The 22,139-nt window shown below is 47.4% G+C and overlaps 1 protein-coding gene across 4 annotated transcripts; it reads right to left on the reverse strand.

Annotated features, from left to right (window-relative positions):
- Nucleotides 1-61: 61 nt before the first annotated feature.
- On the reverse strand, nucleotides 62-22,051 carry mapkbp1 (mitogen-activated protein kinase binding protein 1). Of its 4 annotated transcripts, none has more exons than XM_068338780.1 (31): nucleotides 21,677-22,051; nucleotides 18,246-18,337; nucleotides 13,019-13,081; nucleotides 12,874-12,931; nucleotides 12,375-12,545; nucleotides 11,489-11,626; nucleotides 11,225-11,407; nucleotides 10,016-10,176; nucleotides 9,526-9,724; nucleotides 8,616-8,777; nucleotides 8,227-8,435; nucleotides 8,050-8,141; nucleotides 7,403-7,528; nucleotides 7,240-7,310; nucleotides 7,038-7,159; nucleotides 6,496-6,571; nucleotides 6,303-6,414; nucleotides 6,126-6,189; nucleotides 5,901-6,029; nucleotides 5,588-5,718; nucleotides 5,308-5,357; nucleotides 4,873-5,028; nucleotides 4,663-4,797; nucleotides 4,331-4,458; nucleotides 4,100-4,227; nucleotides 3,839-4,021; nucleotides 3,297-3,378; nucleotides 2,673-3,133; nucleotides 1,910-2,578; nucleotides 1,382-1,467; nucleotides 62-1,274 (listed from the first exon to the last, which is right to left on the reverse strand). In XM_068338780.1, the coding sequence occupies exons 1-31, from the start codon at nucleotides 21,794-21,796 to the stop codon at nucleotides 1,029-1,031; spliced, it is 4,803 nt and encodes a 1,600-aa protein (XP_068194881.1). In that variant the 5' UTR covers nucleotides 21,797-22,051; the 3' UTR covers nucleotides 62-1,028. The 4 variants fall into 4 exon arrangements, with proteins under 4 accessions (XP_068194881.1, XP_068194880.1, XP_068194879.1 ...); XM_068338779.1 differs by having other exon boundaries at nucleotides 1,901-2,578; XM_068338778.1 differs by having other exon boundaries at nucleotides 1,817-2,578.
- Nucleotides 22,052-22,139: the final 88 nt, after the last annotated feature.

The following is a 22,139-nucleotide window of genomic DNA, read 5'->3' on the forward strand; positions in this document are numbered from 1 at the left end:
TTCACGATGCCCACCTGATGGGATGTAAACGACTCATCAAAATAAGAGCTCACATGTTGGGTTCAAGTCAATCATTTATTTTTCAAAGTAGTAGAAGAAAATTCCCACCGATTGAGAGGTAAAATATCCGACCAATCAGCTTCTGAGAAACTGTGGAAGACAAAGTTCTCCTAAAAATCAAAAGTACCAAACTTTTATCGAAGTTTGACAAAAAATTACAAACGTTTAAAACTGAAATTTGACCTGTCGGGGCCCAAATTTAAGACAACAGTCCCCTAAAAGTGGTTCTCTAGTAAAAACTCTAAAAATGTTGGACTGGTCCAGAAGAACGTGACCATGTGACGAAGAGGAGCGGGTCAGTAGTCTGTAACAGGAAATAAATACAAGCATGACACTAAAAGTTCTGCTTCACATTCAAGTGAGTCAGGACAGAAAATAAAATAAAGTTTGTTCACATCCAACAAATGTTCCACGTTGCTTTAAAAAGTCTCTGCAGTCTTAACGTTTCTACGGCGATGAAGATCGGAACCGAGGGTCCGTTTGTCGCTCGGATTCCTTCCAAACTTCAGGGAATGAAAATGGAACAAGTTCAACGACTGGAAGATCGTCGGCAATGTCTTTAAAAACACGTCGATAAAAATGTGAAACTGTTACAAAACGGTGAAAAGATTTGACCAGTAAGGCCAGAGAGATTCCGACCAATCACAGCGCAGGATTAAAAGTAAAATGGCTTCAGGTCCTTCAGGTGTGAGGAGGAGGGAAAAGAGGAAGACGATGAGAGAGGCAAAGGAATGAAACTGGGAGTGAAGTCAGGATCGATGAAGTCAGGATCGATGAAGTCAGGATCAATGAAGTCAGGATCAATGAAGTCAGGATCAATGAAGTCAGGATCAATGAAGTCAGGATCGGTGAAGACAGGATCAATGTAGACAAAAGCGATGAAGTCAGAATTGATGAAGTCAGGATCGATGACGACCAGCAGGAAATAGGAGGGACCAAAAGTGGGTGGAGCTGAAGGCGGAGTCATACTACTCAGAGTTGTGTGTGCTCAGCTTCCTCTGAACGGCCTGCAGCAGCAGCAGGGAATACTCCTCCAGGAGCGCCGCCGTCTTTGCCTCCCCCATCCCCCCCAACCCCCCTTCCACTCCCAGCAGGCTAGGGGCATCGAGGGGCAAACTGTCGAGCTCCGCCCTCATGGCCTGGAAGGCTTCCGATAGGACGGCGGCCATCTGATGCTGATCGGAGGAGGACCCGTCGGGGGAGAAAGCACTCACCTGGAGGAGAGGCAGACAGGTGATGATGTCACGGGTGATGATGTCACGGGTGATGATGTCACGGGTGATGATGTGTCACGGGTGATGATGTCACCGGAGAGACTCACCTTCCTGTAGAGGTGTGTTGCTCTTTTAAAGCAGCTCTGCAGCTCATTGGTCAGAGCTCTGCAGGTCTCAACACTGATTGGCTGGTCTGCACAGACGCAAAGAAAGAGGCAAAGGTCAACGCTAAAAATAAACAAAAATAAATAAAAATACTGCCGATAAAGACAAATCTGTCTCTGGTTTGCCAGAACTGAATGGGGAACAATTGGAGGCCATAGCCATGGCAACAGGTATTGATTCTGTCTGCCAGTAGGGGGAGACAAAAATCTGCACTGCAAATATAAACTTTTATTTTGAGTTTTTTTATGTTCTAAAAAGTCGATTGATTGTAAACGTGATGAAGGGATGATGAACGTGAACGTCTGATGTGATGGAGGAAGTGACGACACACAGGAAGAACACGATTGGACGAAGAAGAAGGAGGAAAAAAATCTCACCCATCAACGTGAACGAAGAGTGGAGAGATGACAGGATGAAGGGATGAAGAGGAGGAGGAGGAGGAGGAGGGTGGGAGTCCAAACCTGAGTCACCTCTCTGGTCCGCAGGAGCCGGGGGCTCGTCCTCCTGCTGTGGGGGGGTCAGGGGGAGGACAGACACCGGGGGAGGCCGCCAAGTGGAACATGTGCTGTAGGGCGATGGCGAGAAGGCGGCGATAGAGGGCTTGTCAGGGAGGGGCCTGTTGCCGCCGGCGACCCGGGCTTGGAGTCCGCGTGGGGGTGCTGCCTGGTTAGAAGACGAGGAGGAGGAGGAAGACGCGACCACAACTGGGACAACGGCAGCTTGAGGGGGCGTGGCCTGAGCCGCGCCAGAGGGCGGCACGGCAACAAGAGGAGGCGGAGTCTCTTTGACCTGAGGCGATGATGTCACCGGGGGGTCGTCAGCCGGTTCCAAGTGGAGGCCGTCGCCCACCGAGGACGAGCGCGACATCTTGGCCATGGAGCTGGCGGTGGGGCTCATGTAGGAGGGGGGCGCCACTGCGGGGGAGGAAGTGGACGACAACTTCCTGGGGGCGGTGACGGGGGCGGCCGTTTCCTGCTGGGGGGACCTGGAGGAGGCGGAGCCGGGTCTGGCAGGGGCTGTAGACGTGGTGGGGTGTCTAGGGGAGGAGGGCAGGGTGGTGGGACGCTGAGGGGGGAGGAGCACCTGGGGGGAGAAGTCCCTGGATGGACGAGAGTTTGACTGGGAGGAAGACGAGTCGCCTGAGGGAGAAGATTTAAGTTTAAGGCCTTCAAACCCAACATCTGGGGTTCAAACCCAACATCTGGGTTCTCGTCCCGGCGGCTCTGGACTCACCTGCGTCCGTCAGGAGACTCTGGACCGACTGAGCCTTACGGAGTCCGGAGGCGGAGCTTAGATGGGAGGCAGCAGCTCGCGCCGTCGGACCGAGGTTCCTCCTGGACTCCACCGTCGTTTGGACTTTCTTCTTCAGAGGAGATGATCGGCGGGTCTCCTGAGACGAGGAGGTGTCCTCCTCCTCCACCTGGAGTTGCTGGGTGTGGTTCTCGTCCTGGGGGGGTTGGGTTGGGCCCTGGTTGGTTCTGGTCTGGGACTCCATCTGGTCCTGAGTGGTGATGATCTTCTCCTGGTTTTCCTTCTGGGTTGTGTCCTGGTTCCATGAGACCCTCTTGTCCTGGGTCTGGTTCTGGTTCTGCTCCATCATTGGCCGGACCTCTGACACCAGAGGGCGGGCCTTCAGCTCTCCTCCTCCTCCTCCGTATCCGTTTGTTCGAGATGGAAGAGGAAGAACAGTCCGACTGAGGAGGAGAAGAAAGATGAAGAGTTTATCGCCCGAAAACTGCGACACTCAAATGATGCAAACCAACAACTTGTTCGTGTCTTAAAGTCACAACTTTCCGAAACTTGAAGACCAGGTTTAGAAACTTCATGAAATCTAAACTCTTGGACGCCATGTTTTACCTTCCTGCTGAATTCTGGGACAGGAACCTGGACGAGATGCTGAGACTCTCACTGGAGCTGTGAGACATCCTGCTTGGACTTCCTGTCAACAGTTTACATTATGTTTATTAGTCACAAGTCATCTAGAACAAGTCTACAGCCCTTCAAGACACAATCTAGAAATCTTCAAGACAAGTCTTGGGTCATCTGGGACAGGTCCAAGTCTTGAACTCTTCAAGGCTATTCCAGAATCCTTAAAGACCAAGTCTAGAGTCCTTTAAGTCAAGTTTCTTCAAGTCTACAGCCCTTTGTATCCTAATCTAGAGACCTAAGACAAGACAAGTCCAGAGCCCTTCAAGAAAAACATTTAAGACAAGTCTTAGGTCATCTAAGAGAAGTCCAAGTCTAGCGCCCTTTAAGTTGATTCTTAGGTCAAGTCCAAGTCTTGATGTCTTCAAGACAAGTCTGCAGAGTCCTTTGAGGATCTGGAGAGACCTTTGAGTCCAAACCTGGGACAGACGCTACCGTGAGACACCACTGATGGTGTGTTTGAGTTCACGTACCTGAGCTGGAGAGGTCGGCCAATGTAACAAAGTGTTCCTTCAGGAACGCCTCCTGGTCTGGCGTGTGGGGGACGACCTGAGAAGCCCTGTCCTGCCCTCTTCCTCCTCTTCCTCCCTCCTCTTCATCATCCTCCATCTCAGAGGAGTTCCCTTCTGCACTGAGAGGCTCCGTCGGCTCCGAGTCTGGAAAAAAGGAACCAGGACCGATCAATAAAATAACCGATCAAGTACTCCGTTCGTCTCCACAACCGTTCGTCTTACCGTTTCCTGAAGGTTTGGCCGGACTGGACAGACTGGAGTTGAACCCCAGGGAGCAGCCGGAGTCCGGACTGGGTTTGTCCTGTTGCCCCCCAGCAGCAGCAGGGTGGGCCTCCTTCACCTGGAACTCACTGACAGGAAGAGGTGGGGCTCTAGGGGGCGTGGCTTCCATGACCACCAGGTCAACATCCAAAACAAAGAATGTCGCGTTGTGCATTTGAGAAACGGTCCTACCTTCCCGCCAGGCTCACTCTGTCCTCCCATTGGTCGGGATACAGCACCACTTCCTCCCTATCTGTGCTCTGATTGGACAACCAGATGAAGTCTGGCCTGTGATTGGCTCTCACTTCATTGCAGTCCGCCTGGTCAGACAGAATCATTCTTCATGACGCATTTGAGGTAAAATAACGACAACAGAACTGACTTTAATGTCCGCCAATCAAATTTCCCTCATAAATTACCTCCTCCAATCACACAATGACATTTCTAGCAAAGAAAATATCGCAGAATGCGAACAAAACCAGAAAACAGAGCAAGGGAACCGGGATCTTCAGTGGTTTTCCTACCCAGGCAGTGGTGACCTGCAGGCTCATGGTGCTCCCCAGCTCATGGGACGGCTTGTGAAGCCCCGCCTCCACATCCAGATCCCTCCCCTTTTGATGGCAGGGGGAGGTGCTAACAGCCACAGGGCGTGTCTTAATCTAGGTGGGCAAGACAAAAGATCAGACCTGCGCTGCATTCAGGTACCGTAGGAGGAAATGGGTTTGCATCGGTACCTCGTCCTGCTCTGCCTGGTGGTCTCCTTCGGAGTCGGGACAGAACGAGTCCAGCATCCTCAGGTCCAGCATGGACTTCACCACCAGGTCGCCGTCCCCCCCGCTGTCCCCCCTCCTGGACCAGCGTCGGCGAGGGGGTCGATGCCCCGAAGCGTCCTGAGGAATTCCGAGGATTAGCGATAATGTAATGTCGGGTTTGTTTGTTTTTTGACAAATGACAAGATCAGAAATGATGCGTTCAGGAGCTTCATGTTCTCCACAGCGCCCCGAAGATCTACAGGATGTCAGCTAACGGGGGGAGGAGAGATCCCACCAATCAAATCCCTCCGGGATTATCAGAAATTCCAGTTTCCACTCATATTTTTGATGTTAGAAACATCCCAAAACACTCTGGTTATAATGCGACTGTGAAGTGGACGTGTTGCGTTCACTGACCTTCATGCTGTCACTGCAGTTTGAGGAGTTGTGCTTTTCATGGGACATTTCTGATGAAAAAAATAGACATTAAATTAAATTCTTTTCATGTTTCTCTTATTTTATGATTCCTTGAAGTTTAATTTATTAATTTATTTCCTTCAAACCATTTTTAAAACTTCCTGTTATCAGATCAGCTGAGTCATGTTTCCTGTAACTCTCTCAGTCATCTCATCAGAGTAAAAACTTTATCGACTCTAGTATGCTAACCCCTTAGCATGCTGTAACCACGGAAACTGACCTGACTCCTCCTCCGGTTTCCCTGCCGTCACCACGTCTGTGCAGGACGGCTCCTCTTCCTCCTCCTCTTCCTCCTCCTTGTCACTGTCAGAGGACAGGGTGACGACACGAGGAGTCGGCGCCTCCTTGTTACTGCGGTAACCACAAAAAAAAATCAACACGTGTTTGTAAATAATAACAAAACACCAAAAAAACCCCCATCAGATTATTTAAATGACTTCTATTTTGAAAACTCTTTCAACAGAACTGACTCTGATTCCATGTGGTCCAGGATGTAGTTCCCAAAACATCCACTTCCTGTTTACAGCGCTTACCTGAGGCGTGCTGCTTTGTGCTGCCGTGCATTCTGGGAGTTCTGAGAGCTGCTGGGGGGTCGAAGGTCGGCGAGTCGCTGTCTCATCCTGATGGTCAGCTCTGGACTGAGACGCCACACAAAGATACAGCTGCACACGCACACGCACACACACACACACACACACACACACACTTTAAGAAATGCTTTTTTTCTATCGTGAAATAATAAAGTTTAAACGTCTTACCTGTCTCCAGAGACGGTCAGCAGGTGTCTGCAGTCGCTGCTGAACTTCAAGCCTGTTACGATCTCTGAGACGCGCACACACACACAGACACAGACACACACACACACACACACACACACACAGTCAGCATCTTATAACTGACCAGAGCGTGATGGACCGGGTTCGGGTTCTACTGACCTGAGTGTCCGAACATGGTGGCCACACACTCCCCAGAGTAGAAGTCGAAGATGCTGATGTTCTTGTCCGAACAGGAAGTGGCGATGTAGAGTCCAGACGGGTCGATCTGCACCTGAGGACAATGAAGGAGGAGGTGGACATGTCAGTCATCCGTTGCTGCTGTCGCCATAGAAACAGGAGACTGTGGACAAACCTTAATGAGAGTCCCGTCCTCGCCCTGAGAGCCTTTGTACAACTTCTTCTGTTTGCCGTTACTGATGTTGAAGATCCTGCAGCAGGAAAGAACAAATTAGAAGTTCTAGAAGCACTAAAGGAACACTCCAAAGGTAAAAGTACTGTTAGGTTAGAAAATAAACCAGTTTATTGAGAGTTTAGGCAAATAAAAGCTGAAAAATGTCCCATCAGAGGAGCTGAAGCTACGATCACTGCGTGAGAAATAACTTTAATAACAGCAAAACTCAGCTGAAGTTTTTTATAACTGATGAATTAATTAAACTAATAATCAACACAAATAAATTTTTATTCCATTGTGGTTATTATTTGTCTTTAATTAAATTGTTTCTGTCTGCTGTAGTTCCCATATTGACCAGCAGGTGGCAGCATCACTATAATAACACAGCCAGCATGATGTCGTTAATCCTAATCCTCCTCCTGTTGCCTGCTGGGTAATCCTAGAGTCATGTTTGTCTCACACGCTGTCCGACACGTGTGTGTGTGTGTGTGTGTGTGTGTTACCTGATGCTGCGGTCCTGACATCCCACAGCGGCGTACTTCCTGGTGGGTTCGACGTCCATGTCGTACAGCGTCGTCTTCCTCACAACGTGATGAGTACGCGTGAACTCTAACCCCTGATCCGTCTGGAGGGGGCGGAGATGAATCAGCTGTTAAATGCAGGGGGCGGGGTTAACGTGTGATGTCACTCAGGTGTCGCTCTCACCTGCTGGGCGCTGCGGAAGTAGACACTCTTATCGGCGCCGCAGCTAATCATCCTCACCTTCCCCTCATTGGCTGATGGACAGGAAGCAGAACGTGATATCAGATTAAAGATCGTAAAGCAACATGAACCCCTCAGAGGTCAGAGGTCACGGTGGGAGACTGACCGGCAAATCGGACTGCAGTGATGGAGGACGAGTGTTCGTCCAGCGTCTGGACCAGGCTGTACTCGGCGCCGGCGTCCAGGACGTGGATCAGACGGTCGCGGCTCGCCGTGGCGAGCAGCTTCAGACCTGACGGCAGATTATTAGATTAACACCGGATTAGATTAACGGGAACGTTTACGTTTCACTTTACTGATGTTACTGATGTGGAGGTAGGAGGAGCTGGACCAATCAGACGCCTCACTTGTGTGTGTGTGTGTGTGTGTGTGTGTGTGTATGTATTGAGTTTACGAGCTTCAGCATTCCTCTCTCTGTGTTCTCCCGTTTCCTTGTCGACAAAAATGTGTCTTATTGTTGAGTTTGCTGGTTTTATTGTCCAGAGATTTACTGACCTGTGTGTGTGTGTGTGTGTGTGTAGGCCCGTGCATTTATAAGCAGTTTCAGATGGAGTCCATTCAAACCAAAATAACTCGTCAAATTGAAGGCGGTTGGATTCGACCAATAACAAGTTCCTTCACGGAGCCGATGATCTGTGTTTGTGTGTTTGTGTGTCTGTGTGTGTTTGTGTGTCTGTGTGTGTGTGTGTGTTTGTGTGTCTGTTTGTGTGTCTGTCTGAGTGTGTAGTTGTCGTCGTGGCCATTTACACTCACCCGTATCCGGTTTGGAGAATTCCAGGCAGAGGATCTCGGAGTCGTGAGCCTGAACGTTCATGATCTCCTCCATACTGTCCAGATCATGGATCCTACACACACACACACACACACACACACACTTTAGCCTCTGTTACTCATCCTGTTGGGACTCAAACCGCCGCCCCCCCGTCCCACCTGAGGACCCCCATGCGGTCGCCGGAGGCCAGGTGCTGCCCGTCCGGACTGACCCTCAGGCTCCTGATGCCGGCCCGGCTCTGGTCTGCCTGCTGCCCCTCGGGGCCCGATGACCCCCCTTTTTCTGTGTTGCCGGTGGCGACCGCGGCGCTCTCCGTGTCCAGCAGACTGGAGATGTTGTCGTCCACGTAGATGACCTTCTGCAGGTCCTGTGGGGTCAGAGGTCACAATGGCGTTGCTCGTTAGCTTGTGTTAGCGCTACAGGACACACCCTCGCTCACGGCGTTGGTTCACGTCAAGGTGTGCAACAGGTAAACATCCCATGGGTGTGTGTGATGTAATGTAAACAGGAGGTGTGCGTGTGTGCGTGCATGTGTGTGTTGTCCTACGTGGCTCAAGATGTTCCCGTTGACCGTGTTGTGACCGTCGATCTTCCACAGTCGGATGGTGTTGTCGGACGAGCAGGACAGGAAGGATCCAGGGGGGTGACGTGCCCCGTTTGCCCCTCCACCCCCTCCTGCCCCTGCACCCCCCTCTCCCTCAGGATAAACCTGCAGGAGACAAAGGAGCACAACTGTCATTTTATTCTGAAAAGTCAGTGTAGGGATATCTCATAATTACACTATGGACTAAACCCCTCCCCTTGAACAAATATTATCCAATCACAGCTCAGCAACAGCAACGCATCACAGCAGGTGAGTCGGTGTTTGTATTCCACCACATCTTCACAAATCAACTGTTAGCTGCTAATATTAGCATTCCATCCCAGTTACAAATTACTTTCTGGCCTCGGAACAATAAATACAATTTTAATGCAATTTAAGTGGATGGAAGTACGTTTATAATCTGGAGACTAATCCAAGTTTAAACTAGTCAGTCTGGATATAAATGAAGGATTTAGGATTTTCTGTTACCTCTACATAAATCCTAAACTACAGCCAACAGCCGATATCTTAGCTTAGCATAAAGCCTGGAAATACCGGCTAGCATGAAATTGTCCAACAAGGAATAAAATCCACCTCCAAGGACCTCCAGCGATTGACGTTAAATTAATTTTATTTTCCAAAATGGGAGAGCAGAAATGACAAGATGTGGATTTATACCCATAAAACATCTTGGCTAGCGGTTTGATGCTAACATGAACAGCTGCTGGCGCTAGCGTCACAGATGCTGTCCAGTTGCGAGAGGAAGTTGACGTCACCCAGGTTCAAACTAAACCCATGACTTCCACACGTCTGGTCCCGCCCTGTGACCTTTGACCTCTGTGGTTCACACACACACACACACACACACACTGACCTCCAGGCTCCACACGCAGGACGAGTGGTAGAGGGCCGAGTACAGCTTCCCTGCTCTCCGGGGGTCACGGAGGTCACGGACGTCCCACACGTAAACGCTGTGGTCGTTGTAGATGCACGACAGCCATCGGTTGGCGGGGTCGTAGGTCACGGCCACGGTGTCGGGGTAGTGAGCGTCCGGATGGGAGGAGAACAGATGACTGAGGAGGAGGAGGAGGAGGAAGGGTGAGACACAGAACGCCGACTAAAAATAAAAGCTGTCTTGGTTTCCATGGTGACTAGAGATGTCCAGCGGTTTAGCCGAGACGTCGGGAAAATGAATTAGTGACTGAGGTTTCCTGTTTCCAGTTAAAATAAGATTCTGTCATGTGATCTCTGGACGAGCTTAAATGTGGATTGTCATGGCAACGCAAACCACACAAGTCCATCCACTTTTATCCCACATTAGCAGTTTGTTTCTCGTCCCGACCATGTCTCCACGTGTGCCTTACCTGGCGTCCACCATGCTGGCGATGTCTGCCCCCAGGCAGTGTGGGCGGGGCAAGGAGCACAGGAAGTGCAGGTTGATGGGGCTGAACGCTCTGACCGTCCCGTCGGAACAACCGCAGAAGATCAGCTCGTCTGTGACGGACAGACAGGTGGCCTGAGACGTCTGGGGACACAGAGAGCGACAGGTGAGACGCCGTAGGTGACTCCCACTGGGGGTGGGGTGTGGGGGGCGGGGGGTGAGGACGCCGAGATGAAGATGACGGGTGATGACGATGAGGAGGCGGCTGACCACAGCCGCTTCGTTTTGCTCGCGGTCTGCGAAGCCATATTTTAATGCTAATGATACTGTAGCTATGCTGACTAGCTTAGTGCCTCTCTCCACTGTCTGTGCCAGGCTAGGCTAACATGCTAACATTGACATTGACACTGATCTCCATTCATATAACCCCCCAGGATGAAGAGAAGGAATGTCGGTGGGAGACGAGTGAGACAAAGAGATCAGTGTGACGATGACGCAGCCGCCCTCAATCTGTCTGCCTGTCTGTCTGTAGCAGAGTGAATGCCAGATGTTGGACTGATGATGCCTTCAGGCTCCACCCTGTTGGATGAACTTGGTGTATGTCAGCCAATCAGGCGAGGCGCTGCTCATGAATGAAGTGACAGACAGGAAGTGTCCTGTGTTGAGTCAGTCAGCTGAGCCGGTGAGGATGAGGTTAATCCTGACTTGGATCAGAACCAATCACAGAGCAGCAGAAGAACTTAAACCTTGAACCGGAGTTTGATCGTCACCGGATTCTGTTAGCATTAGCAGCTACTCAGCTAGCTCATTAGCTTTTCTGACTCACATTTGTGATTCTGCCTTTATGACATGATAAATTAGCAACGCTGGTTTTTCGTACAAATGAATAACAGCTAGCTAGCCTTTGGTAGCATGTTCTCTGCTAGCTAGCTGTCCTGGTTTTATTTTTAATGCTGAACATGTCTTCTTATGGATCTGATGGGCGGGGCTCAGCCGACTGAATCCAGGTACGACGACGACTTACGGAGGCGGAGTCGACTCTCTGGACAGGAAGCGGCACAGGAAGCAGAGGAACTTCACATTAGAACGTTTTGGACACACGGTTCAGATATTAAATAGAACATCAGCAGAACAACTCAGGGTCACGACGAGAGACAGGGATCAGAATCACCATGGAAACGCCCCGACTCACCCGCAGCTCCACCCACTTGTCGAGGAGGCGCCGGTCGTTGAACTCACACAGCAGACCGGAGGACGTGATGCAGAAAGTGGAGGAGGCCTGCTGGCCACGCCCACACGCCACATCGCTGAAGAAGTTGTTCCTGAGTTCTCCCAGCAGCCCTGAACGCCCCAGCAGAGGGACGGTTGCGTTCACCTGGGGGGGGACCCATAAATTTATAAATTCAGCCATCGTTCAGGATGTTACATCACCGGTGACCGAGAGCGACGAGAGAACCTTGGAGGTCTTGGCGTGGTCCAGGTACCAGAACTTGACGTGGCGGTTGCCGGCGGTAACGAAGTAGGAGCTGTCGTCCGAGAAGGAGACGGCCGTCACTTTACTGGACACCTTGTTGGCGGCGATCACCACATTTTTCTGATGGAGATGACAAAAACGACCAGCAGAAGCGTCACCGTGACGACGGAATCAACGGGTTTGTTTGTTTTTATTTACAGTCGGTCCAAACGGAACCAGAGGTGACAGGAAAGTCTGAACACACAGCTGGTGGGTATTGGGTTAAAGAGGTAAACTGAGCCTCGAGCCAAACTCTACAATCTCACAAAGGTCGCCTTGGCCTTGGTGAGATCTCCATGGCAACCAGGCTGCACGCCTCACCTCCTCTGGAGCAGTTCGTGTCAACGACGTCTCACGTTCACGACATTGGGGGGTAAATTTGACAGAAATGTCTCAAAACATCTCAAACTTAAATCTTATATTTTTATATTTTTTAATACAGAACAGAAAAACATCTCCGTCTCGTCTTCAGCTGCTTCTTCCTCACTGTGGGTCACGGGGGTTGCTCCGGGCTAATCGTATATTACATGTTTTATTCGTATTTATTGTACAGTACCATGATGTTATGTGTTTTTAACGGTTTACTAGTGATTTTATTATTCCGGTATTTGTGGCAGACAGACGTAAAGTGGGGGAAAATTATGTCAACTTTTTATTTTTCCGTGTATTTTTTTTGAAAACCGCTGTTGAATCGAGAATGACTGAACTCCACACGTTTACCTGTTTACATAAAGCTCCACATATAAATTACTGTTCAATGTCTATATGTATGTGGTGTATATACGACTGGTTCCTATTGGTCGATGGATCGATGGGTTTTTCTCGCTACCTTCCAGTTCCACACGTTGACCATCATGTCGTGTTGGTAACCCACGCTGACGATGTATTTCCCGTTCGGAGAAAACGCCACACATGAGATTCCGTATTTGTGTTCCTGCAGCTCGGTGACCTGCTGATGGTCGGAGACGTCCCAGACTCGGACCGCCGGCATGTGGCCGCTCTGGAGGAGGAAGACGAGCAGGGAAACAAAATTACATATATTACTAATGGAGGTTTTTGTTAAAGCCAAACGTCTTTCAAATCCACTCGTTTCCGTCAAACAGACATTTTATTAATTTTTTCTCAGCAAAATATGCAAAGAAAAGCAGCTTAGCTTCATGGGGTAAAAAAAAAAGTCATGTCATTAAAAAGGAAAAATATAAAGGTTTAAACAAACCTTGCTTCACACTATAATGTACACTATAATAACATTAGGTGTCCCACAGGGATCTATTCTTGGTCTGGAGCTCCAAAGACGTTTTTTTTTTTTTTTTGCAGGCAAAACTTACCTCTCCAGTGACGATATATTTCCCATCTGGAGAAAATGCTAACGTCGTGATTGCCTTCCTGAAACGACACGATGCCACATTTAGCTTTAGCGTGTTTCATTTCTCACAAAGGATCACAAACGCCAGCGTACATCTCAGGTCGTACCTGGAGCTGTTGAAGATGTGATGCTGTTTGTTTTTCCGGGGATTCAACAGGACGACGACACACCTGAGGACACACACACACGCACGCACGCACACACACACACACACACACACACACACACACACACACGCACACGTTAGTTTGTTCATACAACAGCCTACAAACATACAACAAGAATAAAAATCATGAGGTCACATCAATTCACGTTGTGTAAAACTACTAAATTAAACTAAAATTAACCTCATGACGACTGACAACTTGTGTTTTCCGATAATTAGACAAAATTAACAAGCTAACAGGCTGAACAACGATGCTAAACATGCTAACCAGCTTCAGTTTCACCTCCAAAACGAGCAAAAAGGGGTTCATGTTGTTTAAGGATCACAGCTCAGTCGTTTCTGTTGAAGCTGAATATCCCTCCCTCCCTCTCTCTGACACACACACACACACACACACACACACACACACACACACACACACACACACACTCTCTCTCTTTGCTGTATAAACACTGAGCAGGTTTAATGAGTCTCTGTTTGGTGACTCAGTCTGTCCGACCTGAACCTTCATAAACACTCCGGATCGTTCCAGACTCCTGAGGCCAGATCCGGATCCACTTTGATTCGTTTCATTTCAATCCGGCTCCAGGACGTTCCTGTTTGCATTTCCGAGTTAAATTTATTCATGTCCTCTGTTCCATCTCATTTCCTGCCTGCCGGACTGCCTCTTTATTTGTATTTTCTACATTTGAGGTGAGAACCGTCCAGATGTGACATCATCCCTGACCTCTGACCTCTGAGCAAACAAACACAACCAGGCTGCTGTTTGTTCTGACTCGATACAGGAGATGATGTAAATATACCGTTAATATATTCGTCATGTTCAACCTCCTCCAGATCAGGTGTGTAGCTCACGTTGCCATGGTGATCCCGCCAGGTAAAAACACCTACAGACGTGTTTTTAACTCCAGCCTGAGGCTCAACATACCTCACCAACCCATTCATCCGGTTTGAGCATCCACCCCTCAGGTATCAACCAATCAGGAAGCAGAAGTGACATTCAGGTAGATCAGGGGGAAAGCGTCAGGTCATGTGACCACTGAGTCACAGCTGCCACCGATTCAGCAGGGTTTTAATGTGAAATCCTGCCGGGTTGATTCACACTTCCTGTTGTCTTGTGGTCTGATGAGGTTGATCACATGACTGAACGCCTTTTTGGGATAAAGTTGTTTAAATCTGTTGCGGTTGTTTGTTTGTTTTTGACTGCCTAAGGAGAGAAACTCAGGGTAAAAATAAACTTCTGATTGGATATTTTACGTAAATCTGTAAGTTCTGGACTTTGGATCCAGCTAACGTGGCTTTATGCTAAGCTAAGCTAACACATTTATCCACCTGTGAAGAAGTGAAAGTGGAGCGGATCTGAACATCCGACTTCGTCATCTGTCCTTCACGCCGGCTGAACAATAGTTCCCACAAGGTCCAAAGAGTCAGGGGTCAAAGGTCAGCAGCAAACATGTGACGGGTCTAATCACATTTGAATCTCTCAGTTCTGAGCAGACCTGTTTGTGCAAGTCAATAACTGTAAGCAGTGAGACGAGACCACACACACACACACACACACACACACACACACACACACACACACACACACACACACACACACACACACACACACACACACACACGGTCTGGTTATACAATCAGAAGCAGAGCCAACACTGACAACATGACTTACTTTTATCTGATTTCCATTTTTTTTATGGACTTTAACTGAAACTAAAATCTTTCCTTCCAAAATACAAAACCTGTCTTTGTCCCACTGGCCTACACACACACACACACACACACACACACACACTGCAGCTATGGATACGTTCAGGTACAGTTTGTGCCACAGACCACCGACCCAACCCATCCTGAACGACATCTGCAATGCAGCAACGGAGAGCGAGATGCAGGGAGGAATGTTCTCTCACCCTCTCTCTCTCTCTCTGTCTTTCTTCTTTCTTGACTTCAAAATACAACATTACATAATTGTATTTTATCAGACAAACAAATTTATCCACATCACACATTGCATTTAGTTTTTGACCTCACTGACTTGAAGATCAAAAACCACCAACTTTCATTAGATCAATAAAATGAAACGCGGGAGAAGCAGAACCACATCATCATGTTTTTATTATGAGGATCTGTTTTATGCACCTGTTTATAATTATCATTCAGAATAACTTTGAATCACATCACACATATCTTCCTCTTATTCCCTCTATTCATCCTGAATGCCCCCGCCGCATACATTAACCTATTTAAACTGCTGCCCCTCCCCCTTCACTCGACTGCCCCACTTCATCCCAACCCTTTCTCTCCTAAACTGATGTATTTTCGCGCATAACTGAGTCGGAATCTTCTGACCAGCGAGCGCACTGACCTACAGTTCTGACCAATCAGGAGCCCCCGTTCCCCTCACGCCCGCGGCTGATTTGTCAGTCCAAAACGAAGCTCTGTCGTCTTTCCCTCGTCCGTTACGTGACGTCTTGAACCTGTTACTGTCGAGCTGCTGCTTACATTTATGAGCTGCCTCCTTTTCACGGCGCCGCTTTATTATAAACTGTAAAGTTTATTTGGTTTATAAACCGCCTCCTCATGGCGTTCATGCTCCAGTGCTGAGTTATGGACGGCGCGGCGGTTTTACGGGTCGCTCAAGGTTCAAGTGTAGCATGGAATGTTTTTAAAACTGGGTGATTATTTTAAAATGACAAGACGGGAGTAATATGTTCTACTAATCCGCTGCCTCATATGGTTGATTCAGGTTCTTATTATTTAATCACAGGCTTGTAATGGATAGGAGTTTGTCTTAAAGGCGGGTCCGGTCTGTCCTCTGCTGAAGGAGATCAAGCTGTTACTTCCAGGTCATTTCCTTTACTTACAAAAGTTAAATTCTACTCAAGCGGAATTCTGGAACCTTCCCCTCCTCTCATTCAGACATTCCCATCATTCCTGGGAGCATAAAGCCATCCAAGTAAGATTGAAACGCTCCAGGCCTCTCCGGAAGATGATAGACCAACTGAACTGAAGAGTTTCCGTCACGCAGTCGCTTCCCGGAAGCACAGAGAAAGATTTTTCCATGACTGACGGGTTCTTCTTTTCTGAGGATGATAACCAAGGAAATCCCGTCCATCGCCACAACAAGGTAAGAAGGTCAGTAGGACGCCGGGGTGTTTAGGTGACAAACATCTGGTGAGGAAGGCCTGAAACTCCAAGGAACATCCAAACGTCCATGTTTCACAAACAAACGCTCCTCTACGTCCGTCTGTTTAGGACTCAAAGAGGTCCGCTAAAGACTTTCAGTGGCAAATCTTAGAATGTCCATTTCAAGACTGCTTGTTTCCAGGCACCCCTATCCAGACTTTTGAGAACCCAAACCCCTGGAATAAGACAGACTGTCAATGGAAAACATAAAGCTCCTCTGAAAACGACAGGACCCCAACTTCCTTTGTAAATTAACTGAACCAGTACTGTGACCTTATTCTGGTGCTGACCGAAAGGGAAGACAGGTTTGGGTCTTACTCTTCATCAGATTAGAGGACAAGATCAACAAGACTGATCTTTTTTTGTCAGGACGACCCAGAAGTTATTGAGTTTATGTGTCACCCACTGGAGAGACATTCCACCCTTGTATTACTCAGTATAAACAAAGGGCTTCATTGCAAAGATGCTGAGTGATCCATGAGTAAAGCAGGTGGCCTGACACACCTGTAGAAACATCCGGACCAGTCGTACCTCCGCTGATGCCTCAAGAATCTTTGAAACCACCTTTAATTTTTGTGGAAACCAGAAAGAATTAGCCTCAAATGGTAAACCCAAAGAAAACCATAAAAGACCCCTGAAAAAACCCTTAATAAGTTGCCCAAGACTTTCCAGGAGTCCTCAAAAGTAGGTTGTGTGTTCGGGTAAATCCATCAGTAACTAAAAACAGATGAGGGTCTTGTGGTAAATATCCGTAAAGTGGCTCCTAATGGACGGATAAATGTCTGTTACCTCTGGAAACACATGATCTGTTTAATCTGATAATCTGATCAGGTTATTTGCCTTCAAAGTCCGGAGAACTCCAGTCTGCTAATTTACTGTAAGACTCCTAGAGGCTAATCTTCTGGGAGGACAAACATCTCAGTGTAATCATTCATTACTCAACAGCACATAGTGTTAACATCCTTTATATAATGTCGAAATGGACATTCTAAGATTTGCCACTGAATGTCTTTAGTGGACCTCTTTGAGTCCTAAACAGACGGAGGTAGATATTTACTCCTTACGCTTCAGCTACATTCAACTGAGCAATCGGAAAATTCAACCCTTCCTGTACTTCCAGTTTTTGAGCTTCAGTTCACACTTCATCTCCTCTCAGACGCATCATTAACCTTCAGCTGACTCTGAACATTGACTCAAGTCAAGTTCAAGACGTCAACTAAACCGAACAATTTGACGACTTTGTCCCACAGTCAAGTCCTTTCCTCGATTCTCAGGTACGACTCACGTTGGTGTCTACGCTTCACCTTCCGGATCCCTTCTCTGCAACTCTTTAAGGAACATTTTATTTTACAGGTAAACCTAAGCTAATGTTGTTAATCAATTCCAGGATACGCAATATTTGTCTGCCACAATATTTGGGGCAGACAAACATCAGGTGGAGTAAAATGATGTAAACTGATGTAAATTTTTTATTTTTCTGTGTATTTAAAAAAAAACAACAACGTAAAATCGAGAACGAAGGACGACATAAGCTGAGGCCAATTTGCAAAAGGTTAAAACTTAAGTTGGTCCACTGGAGGTAAATGTAGGGTTCATACATAAACCCTGTTGGGTTCCAAAGCTTCCAGTTAAACTCATTATGTTCTCTTCGTCTGGCTCCTCGTGGTTCACAGCGTGTTTGATTCACAGTCATCAAAGTAGGAGGTAAAACCTGTGCTGATCTTTAAGAACACATGCCTGTCAGTCAGCTGTTTGAACCGTTGTTTAAAAAGGTTATGAGAGGTAACTTTATCAGTTTAATTCAACGACGGGGCTGAATGTTGCATCCCTTTAGGTTACACATCGTCAGTGAGCAAAAAGACTGTTAGACTTGCCTGAAACTGACTTCTGGTTAAATAGAGTCCTTAAATCGTGACTACAGGATTAATACGGTTCCAGAAACAAGAACATGAAAACACATCTGCAGCGATTCTCACCCAGCTGGATAGGCCAACAGTCCAGTTCGGGGGTCGCAGGCTAGCGCTCGGTTCCCGGGTGCTGTGATACCAAGAACCTTCTCCAAGGTCACCTGAGGGAGAAAAAAAAAGTATTATTCATTTATAAACACTGGATTTAAACAAATATTCACATCAAAAACTCTAATTCTGAACAAAATAGAATTATCTCTGGGGACTCTGGAGAAGTTTTCTTCTGGGGTCACGATCCAGACCCTCGTAGCAACCACAGAGCCTGGATGGTGACAAACACGTAAATGTTCCGTCTGTGGTCCAAACATGAAATACAAATGTAGAGTTTAGGCACATTTTAATTTAGGACCCAAACCATAAACAACCCTGAACACAACCCAAACCACACTGAACACAACCCGAACCCTGACCTACCCTGAACACAACCCAGACCCTAAACCGCCCTGAACACAACCCAGACCCTAAACCATTCTGAAAACAACCCGAACCCTAAACTACCCTGAACACAACCCAAACCCTAAACTACCCTGAACACAACCCGAACCCTAAACTACCCTGAACACAACCCAAACCCTAAACTACCCTGAACACAACCCAAACCCTATACTACCCTGAACACAACCCGAACCCTAAACTACCCTGAACACAACCAGAACCCTAAACCACCCTGAACACAACCCAGACCCTAAACCACCCTGATCACAACCCGGACCCTAAACCACCCTGAACACAACCCGGACCTTAAACCACCCTGAATACAACCCAAACCCGTAAACACCCTGAACACACCCAAACATAAACAGCTGCTTCCTGTCTGCTATGGGCCTCTTTAACGAGGCGTAGACTTCCAGAACTCTCTGGTACTTTCAGGGACTCCACAGAATGAAAACAAGAGTTGATACTGATGAAAAAATACAACAAAACTTGACTTTGCGCTGTTTTTATATCTGTTTTTACAACACACACAAATACACTTACTTCATACTCCATGATGCTGCTATGAACTGTCCTGAGGTGTTCGGACTACCTGACCACAACAAGTCCTTTGTCTCATTTAAATCTGACTAAACTTAACACCGTCTAACTTTCTGCCTCTGGCCTTAATCTCCAACAGCAGTCAGCTGCTGAATATTTTTACTTTTCAATCCTCCGACATTTGCAGTCTGAGAACCTCTGGGATGTTAGCATTCAATTAGCAGTGTTCTCTGTGGTTTGGTAGAGATCCGTGCTCATTGCTCAGCAAACAAGGCAAACCTAACCGAGTATGTACTTTGAGTGTGTGTCCTCCAATCACATGACTCTCCCTCCCTCTGATCCAAACGTTGGGTTTAAGTTTCTCTCCCTGGATGGACGGAGATTCTTCACATCTGTCACGCTGAACTGGAAGCAGTTGAATCATTTTTTGACTGTTTGCCACAGATGATTCACGACAACGTGTTAGACTGAGCCTCGTCACCGTCTGGAGGCACAAACAGTCGAATCTGCGTGAAAGAAACCTGATAAAATCTGTCAACACACAGAATCATGGGAGCTTCGTTTGGAAAGAGAATCTTTTTTACGCAGGACTGGATGTGATGCTTTATGTGTGCGACCCACGCCAGCCGGCTAGCAGCCGTTGGCGGTTAACTCAGTGAAGAAGAGGATCAACTGAAGATGTCTTCAAGCTAAAGGAGCAGGCACGAGAACTGGGAGTTGGTTACCATGGAAACAGAAGAGGCCGCAATAACAATAAAAGTTTGTAAAAACGAAATTACTTAAGTTGGTTGGATCCATTCTGTTCTATTTATAGAGTCATTCATGAACGCTAACTACAGCTAATCTCTGACAGCAAATCATAATTATTACTATTATTATTATTATTATTATTATTATTGGGCGGCAATAAAGGCAGGTCCTTTCTATCTACAAATAACACCCTGCATTGGCATGAGCTCCAACTCGTGCCTAAGCATTCTGGGAGTTATCAGAGTGAATGTAGCTGTTGATTGTAGGACATAAGCCCTGCAGGAACAAACAGACAGGAAGGACCAGAAGAACTGGATGCTGTGTGTTTGTATTACTTGTGTCTCATTGAGCAGCTTCACTGATTCGACCCATTAAACTGGTCCAGAACCGGTCCAGAACCAGTCCAGAAGCGATCCAGAAATGGTCCAGAACCACGAGAATACGAACGCGTGTTGATGCTGCGTTAAATATTCTGCTGCAGTCAAACCCTGAAACCTAATAGTGTCCAGCTGAACAGAACAAGCTGAGAATGCTGCAGACGTCTGTTGAATGCCCGAATGAGCATGTGTGTGTGTGTGTGTGTGTATGTGTGTGTGTATGTGTGTGTGTATGTGTGTGTGTGTGTGTGTATGTGTGAGAGACAGACAGAAATATGCCAACGCAGCAGAATGAAGGCTTAAAGCTGTGCAGAAAAATGTCTCACACTGTGCACGATGATACAACAGACAACGATGGATATATTTATAACCATTTCAACTGCACTTAAGATGTGTGTGTGTGTATATGTGTGTGTATATGCTTGAAATGTGTGTGAGGATTTACCACAATTAATGGAATGTGAGGCAAAAGTAGTTTTTTATTTTAAATCAAATATATTCAAAATATCTCCATTTTAAGGAGACAATAAATTATGTATATTTAAAAGATTTTAGAATATAAATACAAAATAAAAGAACTTCACCTAGGATTTTATAAACACCGTAAACAAATGGAGCGACAGCAGAATAATGGAGACCCGTCTAAACACCAGCAGACAGTTTTTACTCCTTTTGAAAAACACTGGAGCAACGTTAGGATTTGACTAACACACTTCGTAGGATTTAAAGCGTCATCAATCGGTTCTGTGTCTGGCTCAAACATGGAAGAACATCCATTGGAACCCTGACACAGAACCCGAGGATAAAAGGCAGACCAATCCTGCAGAGGCCTGCCGGTGTGAAAAGTGCTTAAAGGCATGTTTAAAGATGTTTATGAGGCCTCAGAGGATTAAAGGAGTGTTAGGATACTGATGATGTCACTGGAGGGTGCACAATCTTTTAATGTCATATAGAGCTACTTCAGAAATAATACATATACTAACAACAATAATAATAATAATAATAATAATAATAATAATAAAAATAATAATCAGTAGCATAGAGAGAAATAAAGTCAATTAAAAAACTGATTAATCTCTTATTGATTTAATGAGTTAGTTTAACACCTGCAATTAAAGGCCGTTTTTATTATCAGTGTGTGTGTGTGTGTGTGTGTGTGTGTGTGTGTGTGTGTGTGTGTGTGTGTGTGTGTGTGTGTGTGTGTGTGTGTGTGTGTGTGTGTGTGTGTGTGTGTGTGTGTGTGTGTGTGTGTGTGTGTGTGTGTGTGTGTGTGTGTGTGTGTGTGTGTGTGTGTGTGTGTGTGTGTGTGTGTGTGTGTGTGTGTGTGTGTGCGCGTACCTTAACGCTCAGGTCCTCTTTGTGCCGCGCTGCGCCGCTCCGCCTCCTCAGTTTGATGGACGGGGAGCGCAGCAGGTTCTTGATGCGGCTGCGGATCGTGCCGCTTCCCTCCGCGGCCATCGCGCCGTTAGCAGCGCGGCTAACCGCCTCGCCGCCTCGCTCAGCGCCCGGAGCCGTTCTCTGTCGCGCTCTCGTTCGCTAACGCTGCCGCGGCTGTCATGCTTGTGTGCGAACAGAGTCGTGCCGGTTCGGCGTGTTCAGCCAACCCGGTTCAGGTTCTAGGTGTTGTAGGGTAACGAGCTCCGGGTCCGCTCTCCGTCCGCATCTTATCCCTCCGCCGCGGCGGGACCCCTAAGCGGCTGCTTCAGAATCCAAAACGACACTGACTGACCCGCTGACGGCGCGTCTTCAACGTCAAGTCGGCACGCGACGGTTACATTACTTCCGATTTTTGCTTTTCAAA

The sequence above is a fragment of the Antennarius striatus genome, chromosome 17 (assembly GCF_040054535.1).
Source record: "Antennarius striatus isolate MH-2024 chromosome 17, ASM4005453v1, whole genome shotgun sequence".
Taxonomy (NCBI): Eukaryota; Metazoa; Chordata; class Actinopteri; order Lophiiformes; family Antennariidae; genus Antennarius; species Antennarius striatus.